A 20,645-nucleotide genomic window follows, 5' to 3' on the forward strand; every position below is an offset into this window, starting at 1 on the left:
AAAGAGTCCAACATAATGCAATTAGAGACACCAGAATATTGGAAAAAGATGTTCCCTGAAGCCCAAACTCTCACAGAGGAGACATGCCACCCACCAAAAACCTGATACAAAGCACTGATGAAAATGTAAGAGGGAGAAAAGCCTTCTCTGATTCTTTTCTTTTTTTTTTTAATACCTAGAGTTTCACCCATCACTGCTGTGAAACACATACTTGCAAAATCAGGCAGTGGAAGCAGAGAATGTCAACTTAGTATTTTATGTGAGGACCCATGTTACTCGCAGTATCTGTCTTATGCAGCAGACTGGTATTTAACCACCCCAAAATGGAATAAATTACTGTAAATAAATAAATTGTGGTTATAAATAGACACATGGAGAAAAATAAAAGAAACAAGGACTACTGGGGGACAAAGCAATGGTAAAACAAGCATACCCAAGTGCCACAGCATCAGTCATGCTCTGCAGAGCCATCAGGGTAGGAGATAGCAGAAATTGATACTCACAGAACTCCACCAGCAGGTACTTAGTTTCCCTCAGTGCTCTGTCAAAGTTGCTCTTTTTCAGCAAGAGGACATTGTTCTCCTTTTTTATTTTGAGGAGTTTGGCTTTCTTTGGCTTTCTTTCATTTGGGCTTATGCTGTCTGCTGCCGGGAGGCCTGTGAGAAACAATAATGGCAGGAGGAAAAACTGATGTGTCTTCATCTGTCCAGTTACTGAGAAAGAAGGAGGCAAAGGAGCACTAAGCAATAGGGTTTGCTGCTTAAATGGCTGCTGGAAAGAAGGAAGCAAAGGAGCACTAAGCAGTAGGGTTTGCTGCTTAAATGGCTGCTGTTCTGTCAGCCAAACTAAGAGGCTGATAAGGTTGATACTGGAGTCTACCACCAGTGGAGCCAACTGCACCTTTACACGGCAAGATTAATAAAGTTAATGACTTTAGCAGTGTTTGGAAAAGAAGTATGTGTGGGGAAGGTGGATTTACTGTTCCTTGCCTGCAGAAGCACCATTTCATTGGTAGTGCACTTCTCTAATTAGGCAGCCTGCTTGTGTCACCATTACCTAATGCAGAGCTGCAGATGAAACAGTAAGTGGGATACTTGGGGCAGTATTGGAGGGCTGCTCCTCTGCTGAATATTTGGATGTCTGTTGTGCTTACAGAGCTGTCCGATTATGGATCTCTTTCAGAGCATTCTGTAGTCAGGAAAAACTCCCATTGCTTTGCATATGTAATTTTAATATCTGTGTTTCTTCAGTGCCTTTGTGAGGCTCCTATCTCTGCTAAGGATGGGAAGTAGCAAGTTGTAGTTCGAGTAAGGTATTACTTTGTGGGTTAAACCAGAGACTTTGCCATGGTTTTCAGTGGTAGCACAATTTCACACAGCTAATAACTGTAGAGTAAGCTGAAGGGACCAAATGTTCTATTTCATTCTTAGGATAGCCATCAGCTGTATCTGTGAACTATGAGGCCTCCCTGAATGTTTTTTCCAGAACATTTTAAGAAGTATATTACAAAAAGATTGAGGCACCATTTCCCAAGAAATAGTTATTTCTGTAAATCCCTGCCAGTCATGTAATTGTAGCAGAAACATCTTTGACCCTTAAACTGTGCTGAAATTTGTGAACTGTACCCCCAAAGCTGTAGTCTCTCTAGAGAGGACCAGGTATTGTGGTGGTGGCATTGGCACAGACAAGGACAGAGCTCACTGGAGGGCAGGTGGGTCTGGATTAGTAGAACCAGACTGATAGTTGAAGAAATTGCCTCCAATAATGACTCTTACTTTCTCTTCGGGAGCAGTTAAGTGCTGCTTTGCTCCTTCATGCCTTTAGGCTGAAGGATGAAAAATCTGGTATCAGGAGGGTCCTGCTAAAGGAAGGAGTGTTTGCAGTAGTTGTTGATGTGCAAGCTCCCTTTTACTGGAGGTGAAAGATCTTGGGTGGCATTTTGCTTCAATTTAGGTTGTTTTCATGTCTGGTGTGAGTGGGGTTGGGTCTCAAGTGAACGCTTTCCTATCAATATCAAAGGCTTTGGGTTGTAATGTACCTTGAGGTGTGTCCTATGACCACTTGCACAGGGTGCATAATGAAATCAGAGGGAGATGTGTATTCAGGCTGCTTGCAAGATAAGATCACACATACATACAGATGCAGTAATCGGGTACTAAACAAAAAAGAAGGCCAGAAAGATAAGAGTCTCCTGTTTGACTTTGTGGTTTTCTTCTCTTCCTAACAGGCTCCTTTCCAAAGATGCCTTCCAAGTAACATCCTAAGAGGGTTAAAAAGCATCTTCTGGAAGTACAGGGAGAACCTGCTAAGGCCTGTCTTTTCTGAACAGGCTGTGTTGTAAGCTCAGAAGACAGCCTGAGGCTTCCAGAACACCAGTAGGATGACAAAACCATTTGCTTAGAGAGCTGGTTAACCCCTTTCTGCCACTAAAACAAGTAACAGTCAATGCAAAAGCTGCCTGGAAATCTCCTGTTGGAAATGGGCACTATTTTGGATAGGACTCCTAACCGTTATGTCCTGGAAGGAAACTGCACAAAGGGGAGGATCATACAGCAGTCAGTCCTGCCAGGTCAGATTTGCAATGAGGAAAGGAGTGGTATTTAGTGAGTTGAACAGAAAATGGAAACTGATGGAGAACAGCGTTTTGGTTTGGGCATGCAGCAGATTAAGTCACATTTCTGCACCTTTCTTCGTCAGTGCTGACTAGTTCTGGCTCCTTCATTGTGTGCTTTACAGTTTTTGAGAGGTATATGGAAAATCTGCCTTTTGCAGAAGTCACAGGCTAGTCATCAGGAAGTGCTGAATGCAGGATAAATACAATTCTTGGGCCTTCGGCTGTGTTACTTACCTACACCCTGGAAGTTGTTCTATGATAGAGAGCCATTGACACATGCCTCACATGTGAGCACCTTCTGCTTGCATTTCTCTGTTTTGCCTCACAAATACAGTGATTTAGAGTTGTCACAGTTACTGTTATTTATTGGCATTGAACACTTCAACCTGTTACGACATCTCCACTTGCAATACATAATGAAAGTGACTGTGCAGTATCAGTGTTAGATAGGTATGTGCTATTAAATAAGGAGGAGGTAATGCCACAGAAAGGTTTAAAAACATCAAGAAATTGATTACACTCAAAAGAAGTTTATCAGAAGATTCTGCATCTGTGAGTAGAGATCCAGTTTTATTGCCTTACAAGGCTGGGCTTTAAATAACTGCAGTATCATCAATTTTGTCTCTTCCACATGTACCTGTATGGTGCGTAGGAAAGACTAGGAGAAACTGGAAATGCTGGAATTTTCTTTGCAAGTTTGTTTTACAACATGTATCTTTTTCCAAGTTGCACACTTCAGCTGAAGTGCAAAGCAAATGGAAGTCTTTGGCATTTCACCTTCCATCGACTAGCGTTTATTTTGTATTTATTCCATGTCCCAGTGAAAATAGAACTCACAAGTAAATAAATTAGATTCATCAGTTTTATTGGTGTCTAAGATCAGTGTGAATCGCCATCTAGTGTGTATTTAAGACACTGCATAATTACAGAGACTGTTTTAAATCAAGGTCATAAAGTGTCCTCAAAACACTTTCTAACTAGTGGCATTTTATTTCTGTATGCAGGCAAAATAGAATACAGAATTTACAGGAATCAAGATATAAATGTTTAGAAAAGGACTGGCAAGTGAAAGCTTAGAGATGAGATATGAGATTCATTCATGAGCTGACCAAGTAGAGGGCAAAGATTATAATGAAAAAAACAGCACATGATCTCTTTGCCAGAAAAGGAGAAACACTTTTTATTTTACAAGTCACATAAAATAATAGGGGGAAATGAGGAAAGGCACAAACAAGCCATTTATTCAAGCTGGCTTGCATTAAATTGTCCAGCATCACAAAGTAGACGCTGTCCGATACCTGGTTGATTTTAAATGTGTTTTCTTTCATTTCAGATGACTGATTCCTGCAGGTGTGCATCTGATTTATTTCCCCACTGTCTGATAAAACATCATTTATCATGAGGACATTTATTAAATCATGGATTCCTCAGTGCTTGCGGATTCTTGGGTCACCTTGCAGATTATTCCATGGATGCAATAGGCTTTTTACATCTCAAATTGTTTCTTATTATGACTCTATAAACCAGTGTAAAAAAGAACTGCCAGAATATTTCAACTTTGCAAGTGATGTCTTAGATGAGTGGTCACGACTGGAAAAGGTAGTATTTTTCTTTTACTTCATAGACATTGGGACAAATCTCAGATGATACAAATTGATTTTCCTGATGGATACTGGATAGTATAAGCTTCAGAGTAGAATGCACTTTATTTTCTTTGTCAGAAATATAGGTATCACTTTAAGAGACTAGTTGCCAGGGTTGAATTGGTTATCTGGAGTTAATTTGGGTAGGAATGAAACATTTTAAGGTTTGTCTTCTGTTGCATTCTAGGTTGGAAGACAAACAGCAAATCCGGCTTTTTGGTGGGTAAATGATGAGGGAGAAGAGGTAAAGTGGAGCTTTGAAGAGCTGGGATTTCTGTCTAGGAAAGCAGCTAATATACTTTCTGAGGCATGTGGTTTACAGAGAGGAGACAGAGTTTTAGTAGTGCTGCCTCGTGTTCCTGAATGGTGGCTACTGTATGTAGCCTGTATGCGAACAGGTGAGTGACTTTACTGATCTCTTGGATGCAGAAAAAAATAAACAGAAGATACAAAAAGTACACTAAATAAAATTGAAAAAGATGTAAGCAGGAGTATGCTGCTGTGCCCTGTACAATTCAGCTTTTGCATAGAGGGAGAATTGGCAGCACCCACACAGGAACCAGAGCAACATTGCACTAGGCACTGAACAGACATGGTCCAGTTAAATGCATTCTCAGTTGAAGCCAGTGAAGGTTGAATGGTTACAATCTAAGGCCAGATTTGATCATATAAGTTATCAGTATGGACAGTTTTAATGCAGTAAGTTATATGACCAGACTGGCTGAGAATTCGAAGCAATATTTTTTTTTCTCTGCTATTACAGTTTTGCAAATTCTTCGGAAGAATTTAACCCGTTACGTTTTTAGAGTACTAAGCATCCATGATAGAACAATTTAGCATCAACAGGGACATGATCGAGTATTTCTGTCCCGCTTACAAGCTCTGTGATTTTGGTGGGTTTTAAATGGGGTTAAGGCTCAGAGAATCCAATTCTATCTTATCCGAGATTTTTCTGGACTATGATGTGGGAGTAGCATTCAGTATCTCAGTATCTCGGTTTCCCAGTTGTAAAATTTGGTAGACATCTCTGAAGGTGCAAGAAGATTGAAATCAGTCTGTAGGTCAATTCTATTGAAATCTTTGGGAAAAAGAGGATATAGAAATGCACTAAATTGATATTCCACCCCTCTCAATGTGATTTCATGCACATTGTAGTCAGTATTCAAACTTAAGTTTGTTCACATTACAAAATGCATCTAAGCTTGAGGGATTTTTTGACTGAGCACCATATGTAAGCTACCTGACCTCAATCTATTTATCCCATATCAGAGGTATTAATTCCTTACTGAAATGAATAATGGCATAATTCCAGATGTAAATATAATACATATGGTGCTCATCTTCATATTCTTAATAAAGGGGGTGGTAACAGTTCCTTCCTGAGTTACAAATCATGAAGAAAATGCTCAAAACCACTCTAAATCTACATCTTATTCATGATCTAGTTACCTTTAATATGGATGACACAAAACTCAACGTCAGTGTTGCAGGGTTTGAAGGTCTTTCAGAGCCAGATGATCCCAGGTCATTCGTAGGCCACAAATTCACCCAAGCTCTGCCTTCAAACATGAATTGTACTTGACTCTTGTTTCTCAGACAGTAAGAAATAGCTCAGCTTTTCTGTGTCTGGGGTCATGTCCTGTGAACATAATAAAGAGAAATGGTCAATTTTCTAAATTGCTTGTTGCTTTTTTCCAGGAATTGTCTTTATTTCAGGAACATCCCAATTAACAGCCAAAGACATATTATACCGACTCCAGACTTCGAAGGCCAAGTGCATCATTACCAATGACACGCTGGCACCTGCAGTGGAATCAGTCATACCTGACTGCCAGTTTCTGAAAAGCAAACTAATTGTAGCCAAAGGGAGCAGAGATGGGTGGCTGAACTTCAAAGAACTCTTAGCGTGAGTATCCAGCTGTTACACCATCATCCATGTGAGGTGAAAGAAGCTGTATCAGTCAGTTGATGTTGCAGAATTACTGGATTAATTTCCACAATACAAATGAGTTATATTTTTGCACCCCTCTGCCAACTTGCTGTAATCACTGCATTAAGTGCAAAACCCCCCGACACACTTCTTGGGAGCTACATTCAGATCTTTCTGCTTTTCATTCAGCAGCCTGCTAGTTTGTAAAAGCTCTTTGCTTCTACTGTGATCACAGGACTAGCACACAGAGTACTAATCTTGCAGTTGTTTCGTGCTTGTCTTCTAGAGCCCAGCCTAATGCCTCTTGAATTCAATGAGAAGATGCCTATTGCCAGCTCTTAGAGCTCAGCTAACATGGCACCAGTTATTTCTCCCCTTTGCTATCTTAGTAGCCCAGACAATCTGAATTGTTCGTCAGTCTTTTGAACATAAATGGTATATTATGTGTCTAGGACCTGGCATGATAGACTGAATTTGGCCCCCATCGACTTCATATTGTGAGACAATATGTGTTGAGGTAGAAGTTGGTTTTGTTCTGTAACAAGCACCCTGAGTGCCCTTGCAAAATAGTTGTAAACAAAGTCACTGGAATGTGCTGTAGGTGCTCACATCTTGAAAGTTCCGGCACACAGAGCACACTTGTGAATAGCAAAACGTGCTCTCTATCTCTTACCTGTGGTGTCTGAATGCAACTGTTTATTTAGTGAGATCTTACAGTTTGGGGCCATTTTCCTGTTTGTTTCCTAAACCTTTAAAAGTACTGCTTCGTTTGTGAAAACTACATGCAGTAACTGTCATATACTGTTTCTTCTGAAGGGTGACATCTGCTGACCATGAATGTGTCAAGACAAGGAGTCAAGACCCAATGATAATCTCTTTTACTAGTGGAAGTACAGGCCTTCCAAAAATGGTTGTGCAATCCCACAGCAGTTATGGCATTGGATTTGCAACCAGTGGCAGGTAAACCTTGCAATTGCTCCCAGTGTCCTGGTTAAGTGACATGATCACAGTTAAATTTAAAATGTGACTGTAAAAACTCCAGTAAACGTAGACATTTCATAAGTGTGAGTTCTTGCTTCTTCCTCACCTTTCCCCTCTCACAGTGAATACTTATTATAAAAATCTTTGTGAAGACTCAGTTGAGATCATCAAACACAGTGTTCTGTCACTCAGAAGGCTGACTGCGGAGTAGCAATAAGGGTGATGTCCTTGTAGTAAAACCAGATAAAGTCAAGTGCTTTAGTATTATGTAAACCCTCCTTGAGAATGAAAGCAATCTTGGGACATAGCATTATACCTTAAAAGTTACAGTTTAGTCTGAATCTGTGTTTTGGTACTGATTTGCTTTCATTTAACATCTTTTATTTATGCTTCCCAAGGAGTGAGAAATTTCATTAAAATCAAAGGATATATTTCCTAAGGAATTCTGAGTTGGAAGTTGGTGGTATAGAATCCATAGAAGTAATATGATTCATTTTCTAGAGAAATAAGATGTGGTTTAGCTGATGTCACTAATCCACAAGGTGGGGAAGGCCTACTCCAAATGATCTGTTTCATTTTTCATATAGATCCAGATTCTGTAACTCAAGCCAAGAATGTTTTGCACTATGCAGGAGAAAACCAAATGCTGGAAATGTTAAACAGGAGGGAGTAAAGGGAAATAAGAGAGTGTTTAAGATACTTCAGCTCTTACAAACTTTCTGAAGAGCCCCACTTGCTGACACCACATCTTCTAATGGGAGCCTTCTGCCCTTTAATTATGCTGTGACCTGTGCCCGAGTCTTTCACACTCTATGAAGCATTTTTTTTCTGTCTGTTTTATCATCAGGTACTGGATGAACTTGACTCCTTCAGATATAATGTGGAATACCTCTGATACTGGCTGGGTAAAATCAGCTTGGAGCAGTGTTTTTGCACCATGGATGTGTGGATCGTGTGTCTTTGTACACAATATGCCACAGTTTAAACCAGAAGTTATTGCAGAAGTAAGTGTAACTTTTATAACTCAGTTTTATTTCCATTTTGCATAACAGGAGCAAACAAGGTGGGCTCCAGTGCGTGGGTCCCCGCTGCTCTGTAGCAGAAGGGATAGTAATTCCCACGTCCCAAGCAATCATCCCTCCCTCTGGTGTCCAGAAACCTAGAGGAACAAGTGTTTTCCATCCTGTTTAGGCCATGTGACATGGCTCCAGTGTAGAGGAGATGTGGTGAAAGATGCAGGATAAAAAGAACTCAGGATCACTGCTGTTCTGTCCCATATTTAACCAAATTTCACTTCAAGTGTGGACTTCCAGCTGCTCTGGGTTCAGGGTGAGCATGAGCCAGTGATCAGAGTATGGCATAGACATGAATTTTCAGTGAGTTGCCAAAATGCCGGTTCCTCCTCTCTGTCATTTCACAAACCCAGTCAGCTGGCCTGTTTGCCCCAGCATTAGTCTCTTGGGGGGAGAGGAGACCCAGACCTCCCAAGAATAAAATTGGAAAAGCTTTGGTCTAGTTCACTGTTGTCACTTAGTCTTGAGCCTAGGACACAGTTGCCTGGGAAGCAGAAAACAATTTTAACTAGAACTACTACTCTCAGTGGTCATTTACATGAGAATGATATTTCCTGCAGCAGTGGGACTGACAGGTACAGCCACTCTGCAGTCAGGATTTGTAGTCACTAATGCATAGGTGTTCTCTGTGTCGCATGTATGTTGCATTTTTATAGATTTCATTTTGCAGACTGTTGAGCACATAACTTGTGTTAATCACCTTCACATTTGCAGGGTCAGACCCAACATTACGTTCTCTTTTCAACAAAATAACTTTCTGTGTTTCCTAGACTCTCTCAAGATACCCCATCACTACCTTTTGCACTGCTCCCACCGCCTACAGCATGCTGGTCCAACATGATCTGAGCAGGTACTGAACATCTGTCCATTCCAGGGGTAGCAGAGCAAGGCTGGGATACAATGCTGTGACAGCTCTGGCTGTTTAGTTCCTTATGTTGCTGCTTTTTTTTTTTTAACTTTTTTTATTTTTCAGTTAAAAGAAGCATAACTGAAATTGCTCTAGAAAATTCTCAGTGTCTTACTTGATCTTGGATGTTGGCACATAACTCAGCTTTCCACAAACATCTGATGTGCTTGCTCAGACTTCTCCTTTCTTGTTAGGTCTTCCAAGAAAACACCTTTCCTCCCTCTTCTTCCAGGGAAAAAAAAAAAAAAGCTACTTAAATTATAGGTTTAAACTAACAATAGTTTGTGTGGCTTTAAACTAACATAATACAGCAAACTGTTCTAACTTGCTAACATAGAGAGAAAGGAATGTTCAGTTGGTGGGGAAGGAACAACATGGGACTGATAACGACTAAGGAGACACTAAAGAACAAGGGTGCTAGCCTTCAAGATAGCAGAGTGGCATCGAATGTGGAGTGAGACTGGAACAGACCAGAAGCAAGGACATACCAACTACTAACTCACCACTAGGACCTTGCGAGCGTGCGCAAGCACTGAGGTCATTCAGTAAACACAGTGACGAAGAGTATCAGTGACCACCAGAGACCCCCACTCAGCAAGAAAGCGTGTGCGTAATTAGAATGCAAATAATTAGTTCCTGGAAATATCATGAATATGTAAATAGTTTCCTGGAAATGAATACTACATATTCATGTTATTTCCATGATTTAAATAATGCTGTAAATATGCATGAGTATGCTAAATATATAACTGCTGCTGGCAAGTAATGGGTGCGCTCACCTTTGTGAAATTATTTGCGTGTGCGCCCAGCGCTGCAGTAAAGAACGCCTGCTTGCTAGAACTCCAGATTGAGTCTTAGAGAGGGTCTCTGACCGACTTTTATGGTAACACTTCCAGTGACACAGATATAAACCACACTGTCCTCAGTGGTAACAAGCAATCTAGGAGTTCAATCCAGATGTGTGGAATGGGATGATGATTGTAATTTCCAAAGTAACTTCTGGGGTTTTAGGCATACTAACTCTGAAAGTTGAGGGAGGCTGTTCAGTTAAGACCATTCACTGTTCTTTACAGGAGTTAAGAGAGAAAAAAAGTATTTAATTTGCTATTTCTCTCAAGGTACAAGTTCATGAGTCTGAAACACTGTGTAACTGGAGGGGAACCACTCAATCCTGAAGTGATGGCAAAATGGAAAATCCAGACAGGGGTGGATATCCATGAAGGTTATGGCCAGACAGAAACAGTATGTTTCCATTAATTCTTGCAGTATGCACTTTCAAAGGTAACAATACCAGAGGTACATTGTGCTTGATAAATCAATGGAAAAGGTGAGAATCATTTAAATGAACTATAGTCTATATATAATTGTGCTTATACAGTTCCAAAATCAATTAGCAGCATATTTTAATGTTTATAGGAAATACTGTGACTACAGAGTTCAGCCCCCTGCAAAAGCCATGCCATAGATTATCTCAGATCCTATAACTTGTAGTAGATCCCTTCTGTCATCTTTACTGAAAAAGCAGGACTAAAAAAAAAAACCTAAATAATTTGCTCTGAGTATCAATTTGGCTTGTCTGAGGTTTTAATGAAAAATATTAAATCAGTTTACATACCAGACTTCTCTGCAAGTGAACATTAACGAAGCTATTAAGAATCTGATTTCAGGCATTCTCTCCTCTTACCCTTGGTATGGTCCCAAATTAGTTGTCCCATTAGTGAAATAAGATCTGTAATAATTTCACATCTGCTGTCTTGCAAAATCAAGTGTTTGCAGAAGAACCCACTGAACACAACCAACCTTATTCCACGGGGCTGAACTGAACTGCCCCTCAGCCATCTCTGATGTGCTTGAGAACCACAGTGCTTTAGTCCTGATTCACAGCGAAGTCATGAAGAGGTGTCGTGCCTAATATAAACAATAATAAAGACTACAAGATGTTGCACAAATTATAAAAAAATAAATCTATTTGCAGGTGACAATATGTGCCAATATGAAAGGAATGGAAATTAAACCTGGCTCTTTGGGAAAACCCGTTCCCCCTTACGATGTGCAGGTATGTTGATACGTCTCATCTGAGCTCAGCTGCAGTTGTGTGTACAAGAGTAAGGGAATGCTGTCTGTGTTCATTCTCTGTCCTGCACTGTGCTGTAGCAGATATTTCAACGAGCGAATCAAAGCAATAATGATGTGTCCTTTCTGCAGATCATAGATGACCATGGGGCTATTCTGCCTGCAGGAGAAGAAGGCAACATTGCTGTCCGAGTTAAACCAACGCGACCATTCTGCATGTTCTCTGAGTATTTGGTAAGTCCAGGTTGGTCTGTCTGTGCCTTCCAAGAAACTCAAGAGAGATCCAGGGCAAGGTTCTTCTGACTTATTCAAGAAGCAGAATTTCATCTAGGATCTTCACAAAGTCTCACTAGGCTGCTTGAGGGCTTTGAGCCTGATCAGTTCCTTGTTCTGCTAATCCTGGAACAGACTGACTGGCAGAGTATAACTTCAAGATGCCACATTAACCAGGGGGTACCTTGTTCCAGACCTGTATCTGGCAGTTGGCATGGACTTCACGTTTAGTGCATTGCTCCCTTCCGTTCCACTCCCATCCTTGGCCAAGGATTAATGAAGGAAGCCCATAAAGGCAACCATAATACATCAGAAGCTCAGGGAGGCTTTCCAAATAGCACAAGTATCTTATGTCCTCATACCACTGTCAGAGGTATCCATAGATTTATCTCTTATATCTTTAAAAGTTACACATTCCAGCATGCATGTATCTCTGGTGTCAGAGAAACCCTTTGTACAATGATGATCCCATGGGTTTGTGGTAGTGGCGTATGTAATCTAACATCATTATTCAAATGGGAATGCTCTACCCATTGAAAGCAGAACAGGTTTAACAAAATTCAAAAAAATGGCCATCTTGGTTCAGGTCAAAGGTCCATCTAAGCTAGTATTCAGTATGTGATGGTGCTGAGTTGTAGTACATACTTAAGAAAACACTAGAATCAGGCAGATACAAAGATACTCTTCACTGCATTTGAACTGTCAAGTTGCATATGCTTTGGGGAACCTGTCTTTGTGTTTAAACCTCTTCTGAAACCCCATGATATTTGGATATTTGTAGCATCCTCAAACAACAACTTGCACAGGGTAATAACCATGATAAAAAACTTCTTTTGGTTCAGTACTATTATTTCCACGTTTCATTTAGTCTTCTGTTGTCAAGGTGTTTGTCCTGTGTAATCTACACCCGATAGATCAATGTAGATAATGAAGTTTTTCCTATAGGTCACCTCATTTGTGTTCTGATCTTGAAGGTTGGGGGTAAACAGTTTCTACTGACAGGAGGTTATTGTGACACCCCCCTGCAGTGATAAATCATTTCTCTGAAGGCAGTGGGTTATTCATTTTAGCAATTTGCTCTGATGGATAAGCATTTTGATTTAACACAACCTTTTTTCCCTAGACCATGAAACCATACCTACACAAATGCTGTTTTCCACATCTCACAGATTTCCACCACAAAATTACTCACTGTTTTTCTTAATTGAAGACATAAAATAATACTCAGGTTGTGAACAACTTTAAAATTGTCTGGATCGTTTTTAGCATTACTACAAATAAATGCATTACACTTCACTAACAGTCACATACATTTTTTGGCATGTTTGATTGTTGTCAGGATAATCCAGAGAAAACTGCTGCCTCTGTGCGTGGAAATTTTTATGTCACTGGGGACAGAGGGAGTATGTGTGAAGAGGGATATGTCTGGTTTGTTGGAAGAGCTGATGATATAATTAATTCTTCTGGGTAAGTCAGTTGCTATTAGCAGTGCTCATTTGCCTGTTGAAAGTCAGTCTGAAACACCAGTTGAGTGGCTAGCTTGCTGCAGCTGTCATATCCGCATTTTCTCTAGGTATCGCATTGGGCCATTTGAAGTTGAAAGTGCATTAATGCAACACCCTGCAGTGTCAGAGGTAGCTGTTGTCAGCAGTCCTGATCCAGTTCGAGGGGAGGTAAATAGAAAAAAAGAAGATACAGAAAGAAATACACTTTATTCTGAGCATCAAGTTCCCTATATGTACTAGGCTGCTTTGGAATTAAGATGTTGGTGGTTTTTGACATTAAAATCTGTTAAAAAAAAAACAACTTTAAAACCATACTTGACAGATCTTAGAATTTCGGAATTATTTCCTTGTTTGCAGGGTTTTATATTGGAAACAAAGTTTGGCTCCTAAGACTTATTGTAGCATCTTTTTGTCTAAGAAATAGAATTCAGATTATTTCTCTTTTTGTCACTAAGTACTTGGTAGCAATTATATCCAGAGTATCAAATATTTCTTTATATATTTTTCAACTTTGCACCATTTCTTTGAGCCCTGGGGTGAGATTTTCAGCTGTCTTTTTTTCTCTTCTACAACTTTCTGAAAGGTTAGTAGTGTCTAAAGTGGAAAAAATAGCTGCAGAGTATTTCCTTAATAATATTGCATTCTGCAATGAACAGCATGTAAAGGGCAAGTAGAGAAAAAGTTCAAATTTTTGCATTCTGAATACTGAGTTCTGGCAACAAATATATCCATTCATTCCCATGTCTGGAAGTTGATGGAGTCCCTTACCTTTTGTGGCACAGGTAGTCAAAGCCTTCATTGTTTTAGCTCCTGCTTATGCATCACACAATCCAGAAAAATTAACTCATGAGCTTCAGCAACATGTCAAGAAGGTGACTGCACCTTACAAGTACCCGAGGAAGGTAAGTACACCACAGAAAGACAGGTCTTCTGATGGTATCAAACACAGAACAGTCTTTGTCCTGCTTTGGCTTCTTTTCAGCTGCATTCTGACAAACACTCCAACCATAGTTAAATAAAATGAAAGTAAATTACAGGGTCTATTGCAGCTGTGGTCTTGTGTTCACTGTATGTGCTGGAAAGAATCCACAGGGAGGAAATGGTAGTATAACTTACCTTTAACAGGGTCCAGTCTTCCTTTCATAAAATACTAAGGTTTTCATAGCAACTCAAGGGCAAGGTGTTCAGCTCTTACCAGTTCCTCCCTGGAGCTCTGTTCAGACTTTCACTGAGAGCAAAGGAGAAATTTCTGCTGGCATCAGATGGGTTGGAATCCATCCCTTATAACCAGGAAAAACACCAGTAGCTCCCTATCTTGACAGCTGAAGCACTCATCTCTTCAGGACTGTGCCCCTGCAAGTACTGTGCAATCAGCTAAGATGTGCGAAAGGAGTTTCACCATCCCAGCTCCAAGCTGTCCAGCTTCCTATCTTTTTACTCCAGCCATAATAAAAGTGTCTCTTTCCTTGCATCCAGGAGGTTAATCAGAATGTTATTTGGCTAAAAGTGAACACTTTTGCCTTTCAGGTGGAGTTTGTTCAGGATCTGCCAAAGACAACTACTGGGAAAATCCAGAGAAAGGTTCTAAGGAACAAAGAGTGGGGAAGAGTCTAACATGGTCTGGAAACTGAGGAGAGAAGATTCTATCATCCGTACCAGCCATAGCACATCACACTTGGCATGTGGTCGTGACCCAGAGCACTAGGAGAACTTATGAAAAAACAAGCTATAGGAAAAAAAAGGGGGAGGTAACACTCACATGGCTTGAGGATGTATGGTAGTGGAACCATTTCTGCCATTGGCCTGCAGATTTCCAGAAGGCAGAGGTGCAAGCAATTAAGAATGAGGAATGGGAGAGAGAAGGGAGCTTAAAAAGGTTTAATTATTTTACTGGAATTAATATAAACAGCCTCCTTAAAAAGAAAAAAAGTATAACTACAACATTTTAATAATTACAAATAAAAGAGAAATTAATAAAATTATCTTTCTCCTGTAGTGGGTATCAGCAGTGAAGTGATATTCTCTCTTCAAAAACTATTACTGTAACATTCCCATTTTCTTTCTGACTGGAAGAAGAAAGACATATTCTTTAACACCTTTCTCTTCATGAATTTGTGATCTACTTAAATGGTTAAAGTGGGGGAAAAAGAAGATACAAAGTGCTGTGGGTAAAGGTGCAATTTACGCACAATTGACAAGAGTGTAAATGATTACAAGAAAAAGGTTGCTCCACAGGAAGAATCATGCTGTGTGGTCTGTGTTGTGCTATGTTCTGTTCTCATTACTGCAAAAGAAGCAAATGATAGAGTAGAAGGGGTTTCACTCCAAATCCTTTTTGGCAGAGCATCACGTTTCGTAACGCTTAGTTAAAAGCTGATCTTCACAGTGCCTTGTTTGGGAAACACATGTCCTGAAAGCAGAATGAACTGAATGAAGAGGATCTACCCAGCCAGCTCTCCATCTGTATTGTGCACATCAAACAGGTCAGGAAAACATTGTTTGTCTGAATGCTTAGTGTTGCTGATAGTTGAGAAGCAGCAGATCAGGAAATCAGGAAAATTAATTTCTGATTCTTGCAGCAGTTCAGAGGATTTTGCCATTACTGGGTCTTTTCCTCTATTTTTTTTTGCTTCATTTTGACTTGTAAGTTTGCGGGTAAAAAAGTGCTAAAAACTGAAGGCTCTCACAGCAAAATTTTGAAGACAATTTTTTAGACCACTGGGGAATCACTAGGGATTTAAAATGCTTATCATTTCACCAGTCTTGAATACGATTTCCAATCCTGAATACTCTTCCTGAATGTTCTTTCTCTCCAATTTTCTTTACAGGCTATTGTGTAAATTTTGTCATTGCAGTGCTCTTAAATCTGCAGATTAGAGCTAAACCATAGAATTAGAGCAGACTAAGAAATGAGAAATATCTGTGTTATTAAAAAGAATAATCAGAGCTATTAGGCTCTTCTGTTAAGGGAATTAAAGTGGATCCGTAGGTTTTTAGCATTAACAGTGGATGTCATGACCTCAAAGAAAGGTTACATTTAACAAAAACCTTACATATTTTTACTGGCAGTTGTTTTCTCAGGTAAGAAAATAAAACAATACCCCTGAATTAATGTCCATTTTCTACGGATGTAATTAGGAAATATTTAAAAATAACATTTAATACCAGTAAAACCGGTTTAGATCAATTTTTTCCACTAGGTCCTGAATAGAATTTTGATTTAAAATGTAAGTACTATCTGAATAAGTTTCTGCTCTATAATCCTCATTCTGAAGTGGGTGATACTTAGGGACACACCACTTAATTTTATATCCATGTTCTGCAATTGTTTCTCAGGAGCAAATTACACCCTACAGGTTTATTTACAGCTGGTCGGTATTTCTCTACCCCAATCTCAATGTAACATGGAGAACACTGTGAATTACTGTTGATTTTGACAAAGTATCTGTTCTGGAGGGAAAATCTGTCTCCAGATTATTTATGCTGTCAGAGGTTCTAGGTATTTGAGTTCATTCAGCTGATGGGCAGATTAAATATTACTGTAAAAGCTCCTGCTAAGGAATAAGGAGCTGTTAAATAATTTACTTTTTCTCAGGGGATAAAATTTGACCAAAACTGAGATCTAGGCATCAGAGAGGTAATAAAAAGTGGCTACAGTTGAAGACACAGGACAAAAGTTAAATAAAAAAAAATCTTTAAACCTTGGGACAAAGGGCAAAACTTGGCAGCTTTGTTCAGGCCACAGAACTTTCCACATGGAAAAGAATTTAACTGAGAGTTTACCTATAATTTTGTTCCTAGTTTGTGGATAGCTTCATCCTTTGTAAGAACAGAAAATTAACCTGCATTTCAACAGTCACTCGCCTAACTTTAGTAGCTCATGTTTGTGGTTAAAAGAGGAATAGATAGACCTAGGTTTTAGAATCATCATAAGCCTCCAACTGGCTTCTGCTTTGAATGCAGGCTTTCCCAGACATGTTTGATAATCTTCATGTGCACGTATGAGAAACCTCTCGATAGCTTTAAAACATTTAGAGTTCAGCGCAGTTCTGAAGCAATCTTCGAGACTGCTGAAAATAGTAGTAGTAATATAAAAAGAGAGAAACTAAAAAAGAAGAGTAGCAATGGAAAGGAGGAAAATAATTTGACTTGAGAGCTTTAAGTCATTATGGGGAGTATAGATGGAAGAGGGCATTTACAGCAAGCAAATGTAGACGTGTCTAAGTAAAATTTGGGGGTCTGTGTAAGGGATTACTAAAGCAAAGGTTCTTGGAGAGATACGTGGTGAATGGATATATCAGTCAGCAACTGTTCAAGCTAAAACAGTGAGAATCTTGATGGAAGTAGTCTGAAAACATCCTTCAGCTCCATGTGAAGGAAAAGGAATAGAGAATCAGCTACTGAATGCTTTGGAGTAAGAACTAATTACCTTCTTACAGTGCAAACAATAACCTCTGCTATTGTGTTTGACTAAGGAGAGTTACAGGTAATTAGCAGCGCCAAAGAACCATAAGGATCTGCTGAGCCACAGAGAAGATGCCAGATCAGTACAGTACATTAAATCCTTAAAAAGCTGATGGTAAAAAATGTAAGAAAGCAGGATGGAGAACTTCACATTTAATTGAACTGATAAAAACATCAGTTAGGCTGTGACTAGCCTAAGTGACTTCGATTAATAATTTATCAATTCAAACTGAATTGTCTTTGGATAATCTCAAGATTCTTTTCCTTTTTTATTTTTCTTTTGTTGTTGCTGCAGGATTCATAGCAACGATTCTGCTAATTTTTATACAATCTATAGCATCTACATACATCCTCTCCTGCCATGAAGTTGTTTAAATTACAGACTCTAAAATCCTTGTGGACTCTGAAGCCTCCTAATAGGACTTTCCATGGCCACCCCAGACTGCTCGCCTCTGATATATATTCACAATACAAGCCTGTCAGGCAGGGCAAACAGGAAATACCAAAATACTTCAACTTTGCAAGTGATGTACTGGACAAATGGTCTGAGATTGAAAAGGTAGATGATCTTTTGTTTTGCAGATGAGACACTTTAATTTGAAATTTTACTTGAAATAAGCTGGGTATTTCTTTTATCCAAAAAATCAGTTGTCAAAACCCATTTGCATTAGGAAATGATAAAAATTCTCATTCTTTCTTGCTTTATTTTAAAAGTGTCCCTGACCCTTGGTGCTTCCTATGTAGGTAGAAAAAGCAGTGGTAAGTCCCTTTTGACTTTGATTTAACCTCGGAATGGCTGTGTTTATTCCTTGTGCATACTATAATATTAGATATTCACATAAGAATACAGATAATGTAACAATAACACTGCATGCAAGGGAAAACTCTCCCACAAATGTTTTAATTGGCTTGTCCCAAAGTGGATTCTGCATTTGTCCAGATGCCCTGTATTTAAAGACCACTTAACTCTCCTTTTCCTGTGTCATCCTTTTGTTTCATTTTGTCTTCTGCCTGTGCTGCTTCTGTTTAACAGTGCTCCACAACTCCATCCAGAATATCAGGAGTAGTATGTGAAGTATTTCCCGTTATCTGTTATTTTGTAGGAGCGTTAATGCTGAGCATAAGGTTTGAACTGAAATAGGATCTAGACTAGGCCTTGAGCCTGGAAACAGTTTGGCTAGTAAACATTTCAGGTTCAGAAAAGGAGAATTTATTGGGACTATCTGAGCTTGATCCATAGCAAATCTTGATCCATTTAGTAAAAAGCTAAAAATAATAGTTCATATGCCAGTTGTGAAACACTCAATTCCTGCAGATACTCAATATTTGTGGCTATTTGTGCATTATAATTTCATAGTCTTTCAGAAGAAATGTTTTGGTTTTGGATCCCTATGTTTTGTAGGCCGGAAAAAGACCATCAAACCCTGCCTTTTGGTGGATAAATGGAGAAGGCGAAGAAGTGAAGTGGAGCTTTGAGGAGCTGGGGTTCCTGTCTCGGAAAGTGGCAAATGTACTGACTAAAGTATGTGGACTGCAGAAGGGGGACAGAATTGTTGTGATCCTGCCACGAGTCCCAGAATGGTGGCTGGTAACTGTGGCTTGCATGCGAGCAGGTCAGTGAGCATATCTGAGACTGGTAAAACTGGTTAATGCAAATCAGTTGAGAGGATCAAGAATTTAATGTGGTTTGTAAAGAAAAAGTAATGTAATAATCTAGGGAGTGTCCTAGCTATGCAGGCAGTCCTGGAGGATTTGCACTAGGTGCTGTGGGAAAAGTAGCCTGTGCAGCAGGCATGGAGGTGAAAGAAGTCAGGGAAGAACCATGGTAGTCACCAGACAGGTCCACATTTCATTACTTACAAGAGAGCACAAGCAGCTCCATTACTCCACTATAACTGTTTGGCTTGGGAATGCCAGGGCAAATTAATCTCAGAGGTCAGTTTAGGAATAGTTAATAGTTTAGGTTCTCAGAAAAGGACCAGATGTAAAAAATGCTATCCCAAATTAACTTTACTGCTCTTCTAGGAATTGTCTTAATTCCAGGAATATCCCAATTATCAGCCAAAGACATATTATATCGACTCCAGGTGTCAAAAGCCACGTGCATTATTACTGACGAGTCACTGACTTCTGCTGTGGACTCAGTGGCATCCGAATGTCAGTTTCTGAAAACCAAGCTAATCGTGTCCAAAGGCAGCAGGGAGGGATGGCTCAACTTCACTGACCTGTACAAGTGAGTATGAGTTAGACACACTGCAGTCATGATGCAGAAAGCAGACCTGTTCTTCACAAGCGCTCATTTAAATGTATTAATCGACTACACATACGTGTCAAATGCCAGCATTAAGGTGTTAATCATGACAGCTTGATTGCTGATCCACATCAGAGTTGTTTACTAACAGTGGTCTTGTTCTGGGCAGTTTCTGTCCTGTTCTTAAAGGGAAGTCTGTCTTTGAGGAAGTGTAACACCACATTATTTTAGTCTAATTTGCTAAGCTTCTGGGAAGCTTATTTGGGGTAGGAGTTCTGCAACGTGCAATACTTAATTACATTCTGAAGCCTATGTAAAGTAGCCATTGAATTATTTGCATTATTGACCATTGCATTCTCTGTTTTAAAGAAACCAATCTGCTGACCATTCCTGTGTCAAAACGAGGATTCAAGACTCGATGATTATCTTCTTTACCAGTGGAACCACAGGTTCTCCAAAGATGACTGAACATTCCCAGGGTAGTCTTGGTTTCAGACCCCTTTTGAGTGAAAGGTATGAAAGGTCTGAGCCTGGTTGAACTTGGGGTAATTGAAGCTGTGAAGTTGAACTGATGAGAAATTACTGAATAAGAAATATCAATGTATGGCTCTAGCCCTTCCCTCTCTGAAATTGGACTAGAAACTCCAGCAGATTTCTAGGGCAGTAGGATCACCCCCAATGTTCCCGTTTTTCAGTGAATATCTGTTAGCCTTTCTTTAGAGTGGTTCAAAGCTGTTTGAGCTGCAAAATGCTTGGTGATGTGTAGATGAGCAGAGGCAGAGTCTATGTTGTTTGCACAGATCAGCCGGTCCCTTAGCCTTAGAACTGAAATACCTGGTGTCCAACAGAGCATCCATCAATGCTGCCGCTTCAGCCCTATCTTCCTACCTAGTGAACATCACTTTAGTGAAAGAAATTCAGACTCCTCTCT

The 20,645-nt window shown here is 39.7% G+C and overlaps 3 protein-coding genes across 3 annotated transcripts in view; 2 read left to right on the forward strand and 1 right to left on the reverse strand.

Moving 5' to 3' along the window:
- PDILT (protein disulfide isomerase-like, testis expressed) overlaps nt 1–702 on the reverse strand; it is a 24,225-nt gene extending 23,523 nt beyond the window's left edge. Inside the window, exon 1 of the mRNA XM_010017258.1 lies at nt 504–702. Coding sequence (XP_010015560.1) covers nt 504–702 — 199 coding nt within the window. The remainder of the gene's footprint in view (nt 1–503) is intronic.
- Nucleotides 703–4,012: 3,310 nt separating this feature from the next.
- LOC104407866 (acyl-coenzyme A synthetase ACSM4, mitochondrial-like) lies at nt 4,013–14,613 on the forward strand. Its single transcript, XM_010017259.1, has 13 exons — nt 4,013–4,213; nt 4,445–4,655; nt 5,956–6,163; nt 7,004–7,147; nt 8,016–8,172; nt 9,012–9,091; nt 10,267–10,390; nt 11,124–11,204; nt 11,354–11,455; nt 12,834–12,961; nt 13,068–13,167; nt 13,782–13,901; nt 14,527–14,613. The coding sequence occupies exons 1-13, from the start codon at nt 4,013–4,015 to the stop codon at nt 14,611–14,613; spliced, it is 1,743 nt and encodes a 580-aa protein (XP_010015561.1).
- A 3,211-nt stretch (nt 14,614–17,824) lies between these two features.
- The window catches only part of LOC104407867 (acyl-coenzyme A synthetase ACSM3, mitochondrial-like), an 8,531-nt gene continuing 5,710 nt past the window's right edge, over nt 17,825–20,645 (forward strand). Inside the window, exons 1-4 of the mRNA XM_010017260.1 lie at nt 17,825–18,022; nt 18,866–19,076; nt 19,489–19,696; nt 20,084–20,227. Of these exons, the coding sequence (XP_010015562.1) occupies nt 17,825–18,022; nt 18,866–19,076; nt 19,489–19,696; nt 20,084–20,227 (761 nt within the window). The remainder of the gene's footprint in view (nt 18,023–18,865; nt 19,077–19,488; nt 19,697–20,083; nt 20,228–20,645) is intronic.

The sequence above is a fragment of the Nestor notabilis genome, unplaced genomic scaffold (genome assembly GCF_000696875.1).
Source record: "Nestor notabilis isolate BGI_N333 unplaced genomic scaffold, ASM69687v1 scaffold11496, whole genome shotgun sequence".
NCBI classification, from domain to species: domain Eukaryota; kingdom Metazoa; phylum Chordata; class Aves; order Psittaciformes; family Psittacidae; genus Nestor; species Nestor notabilis.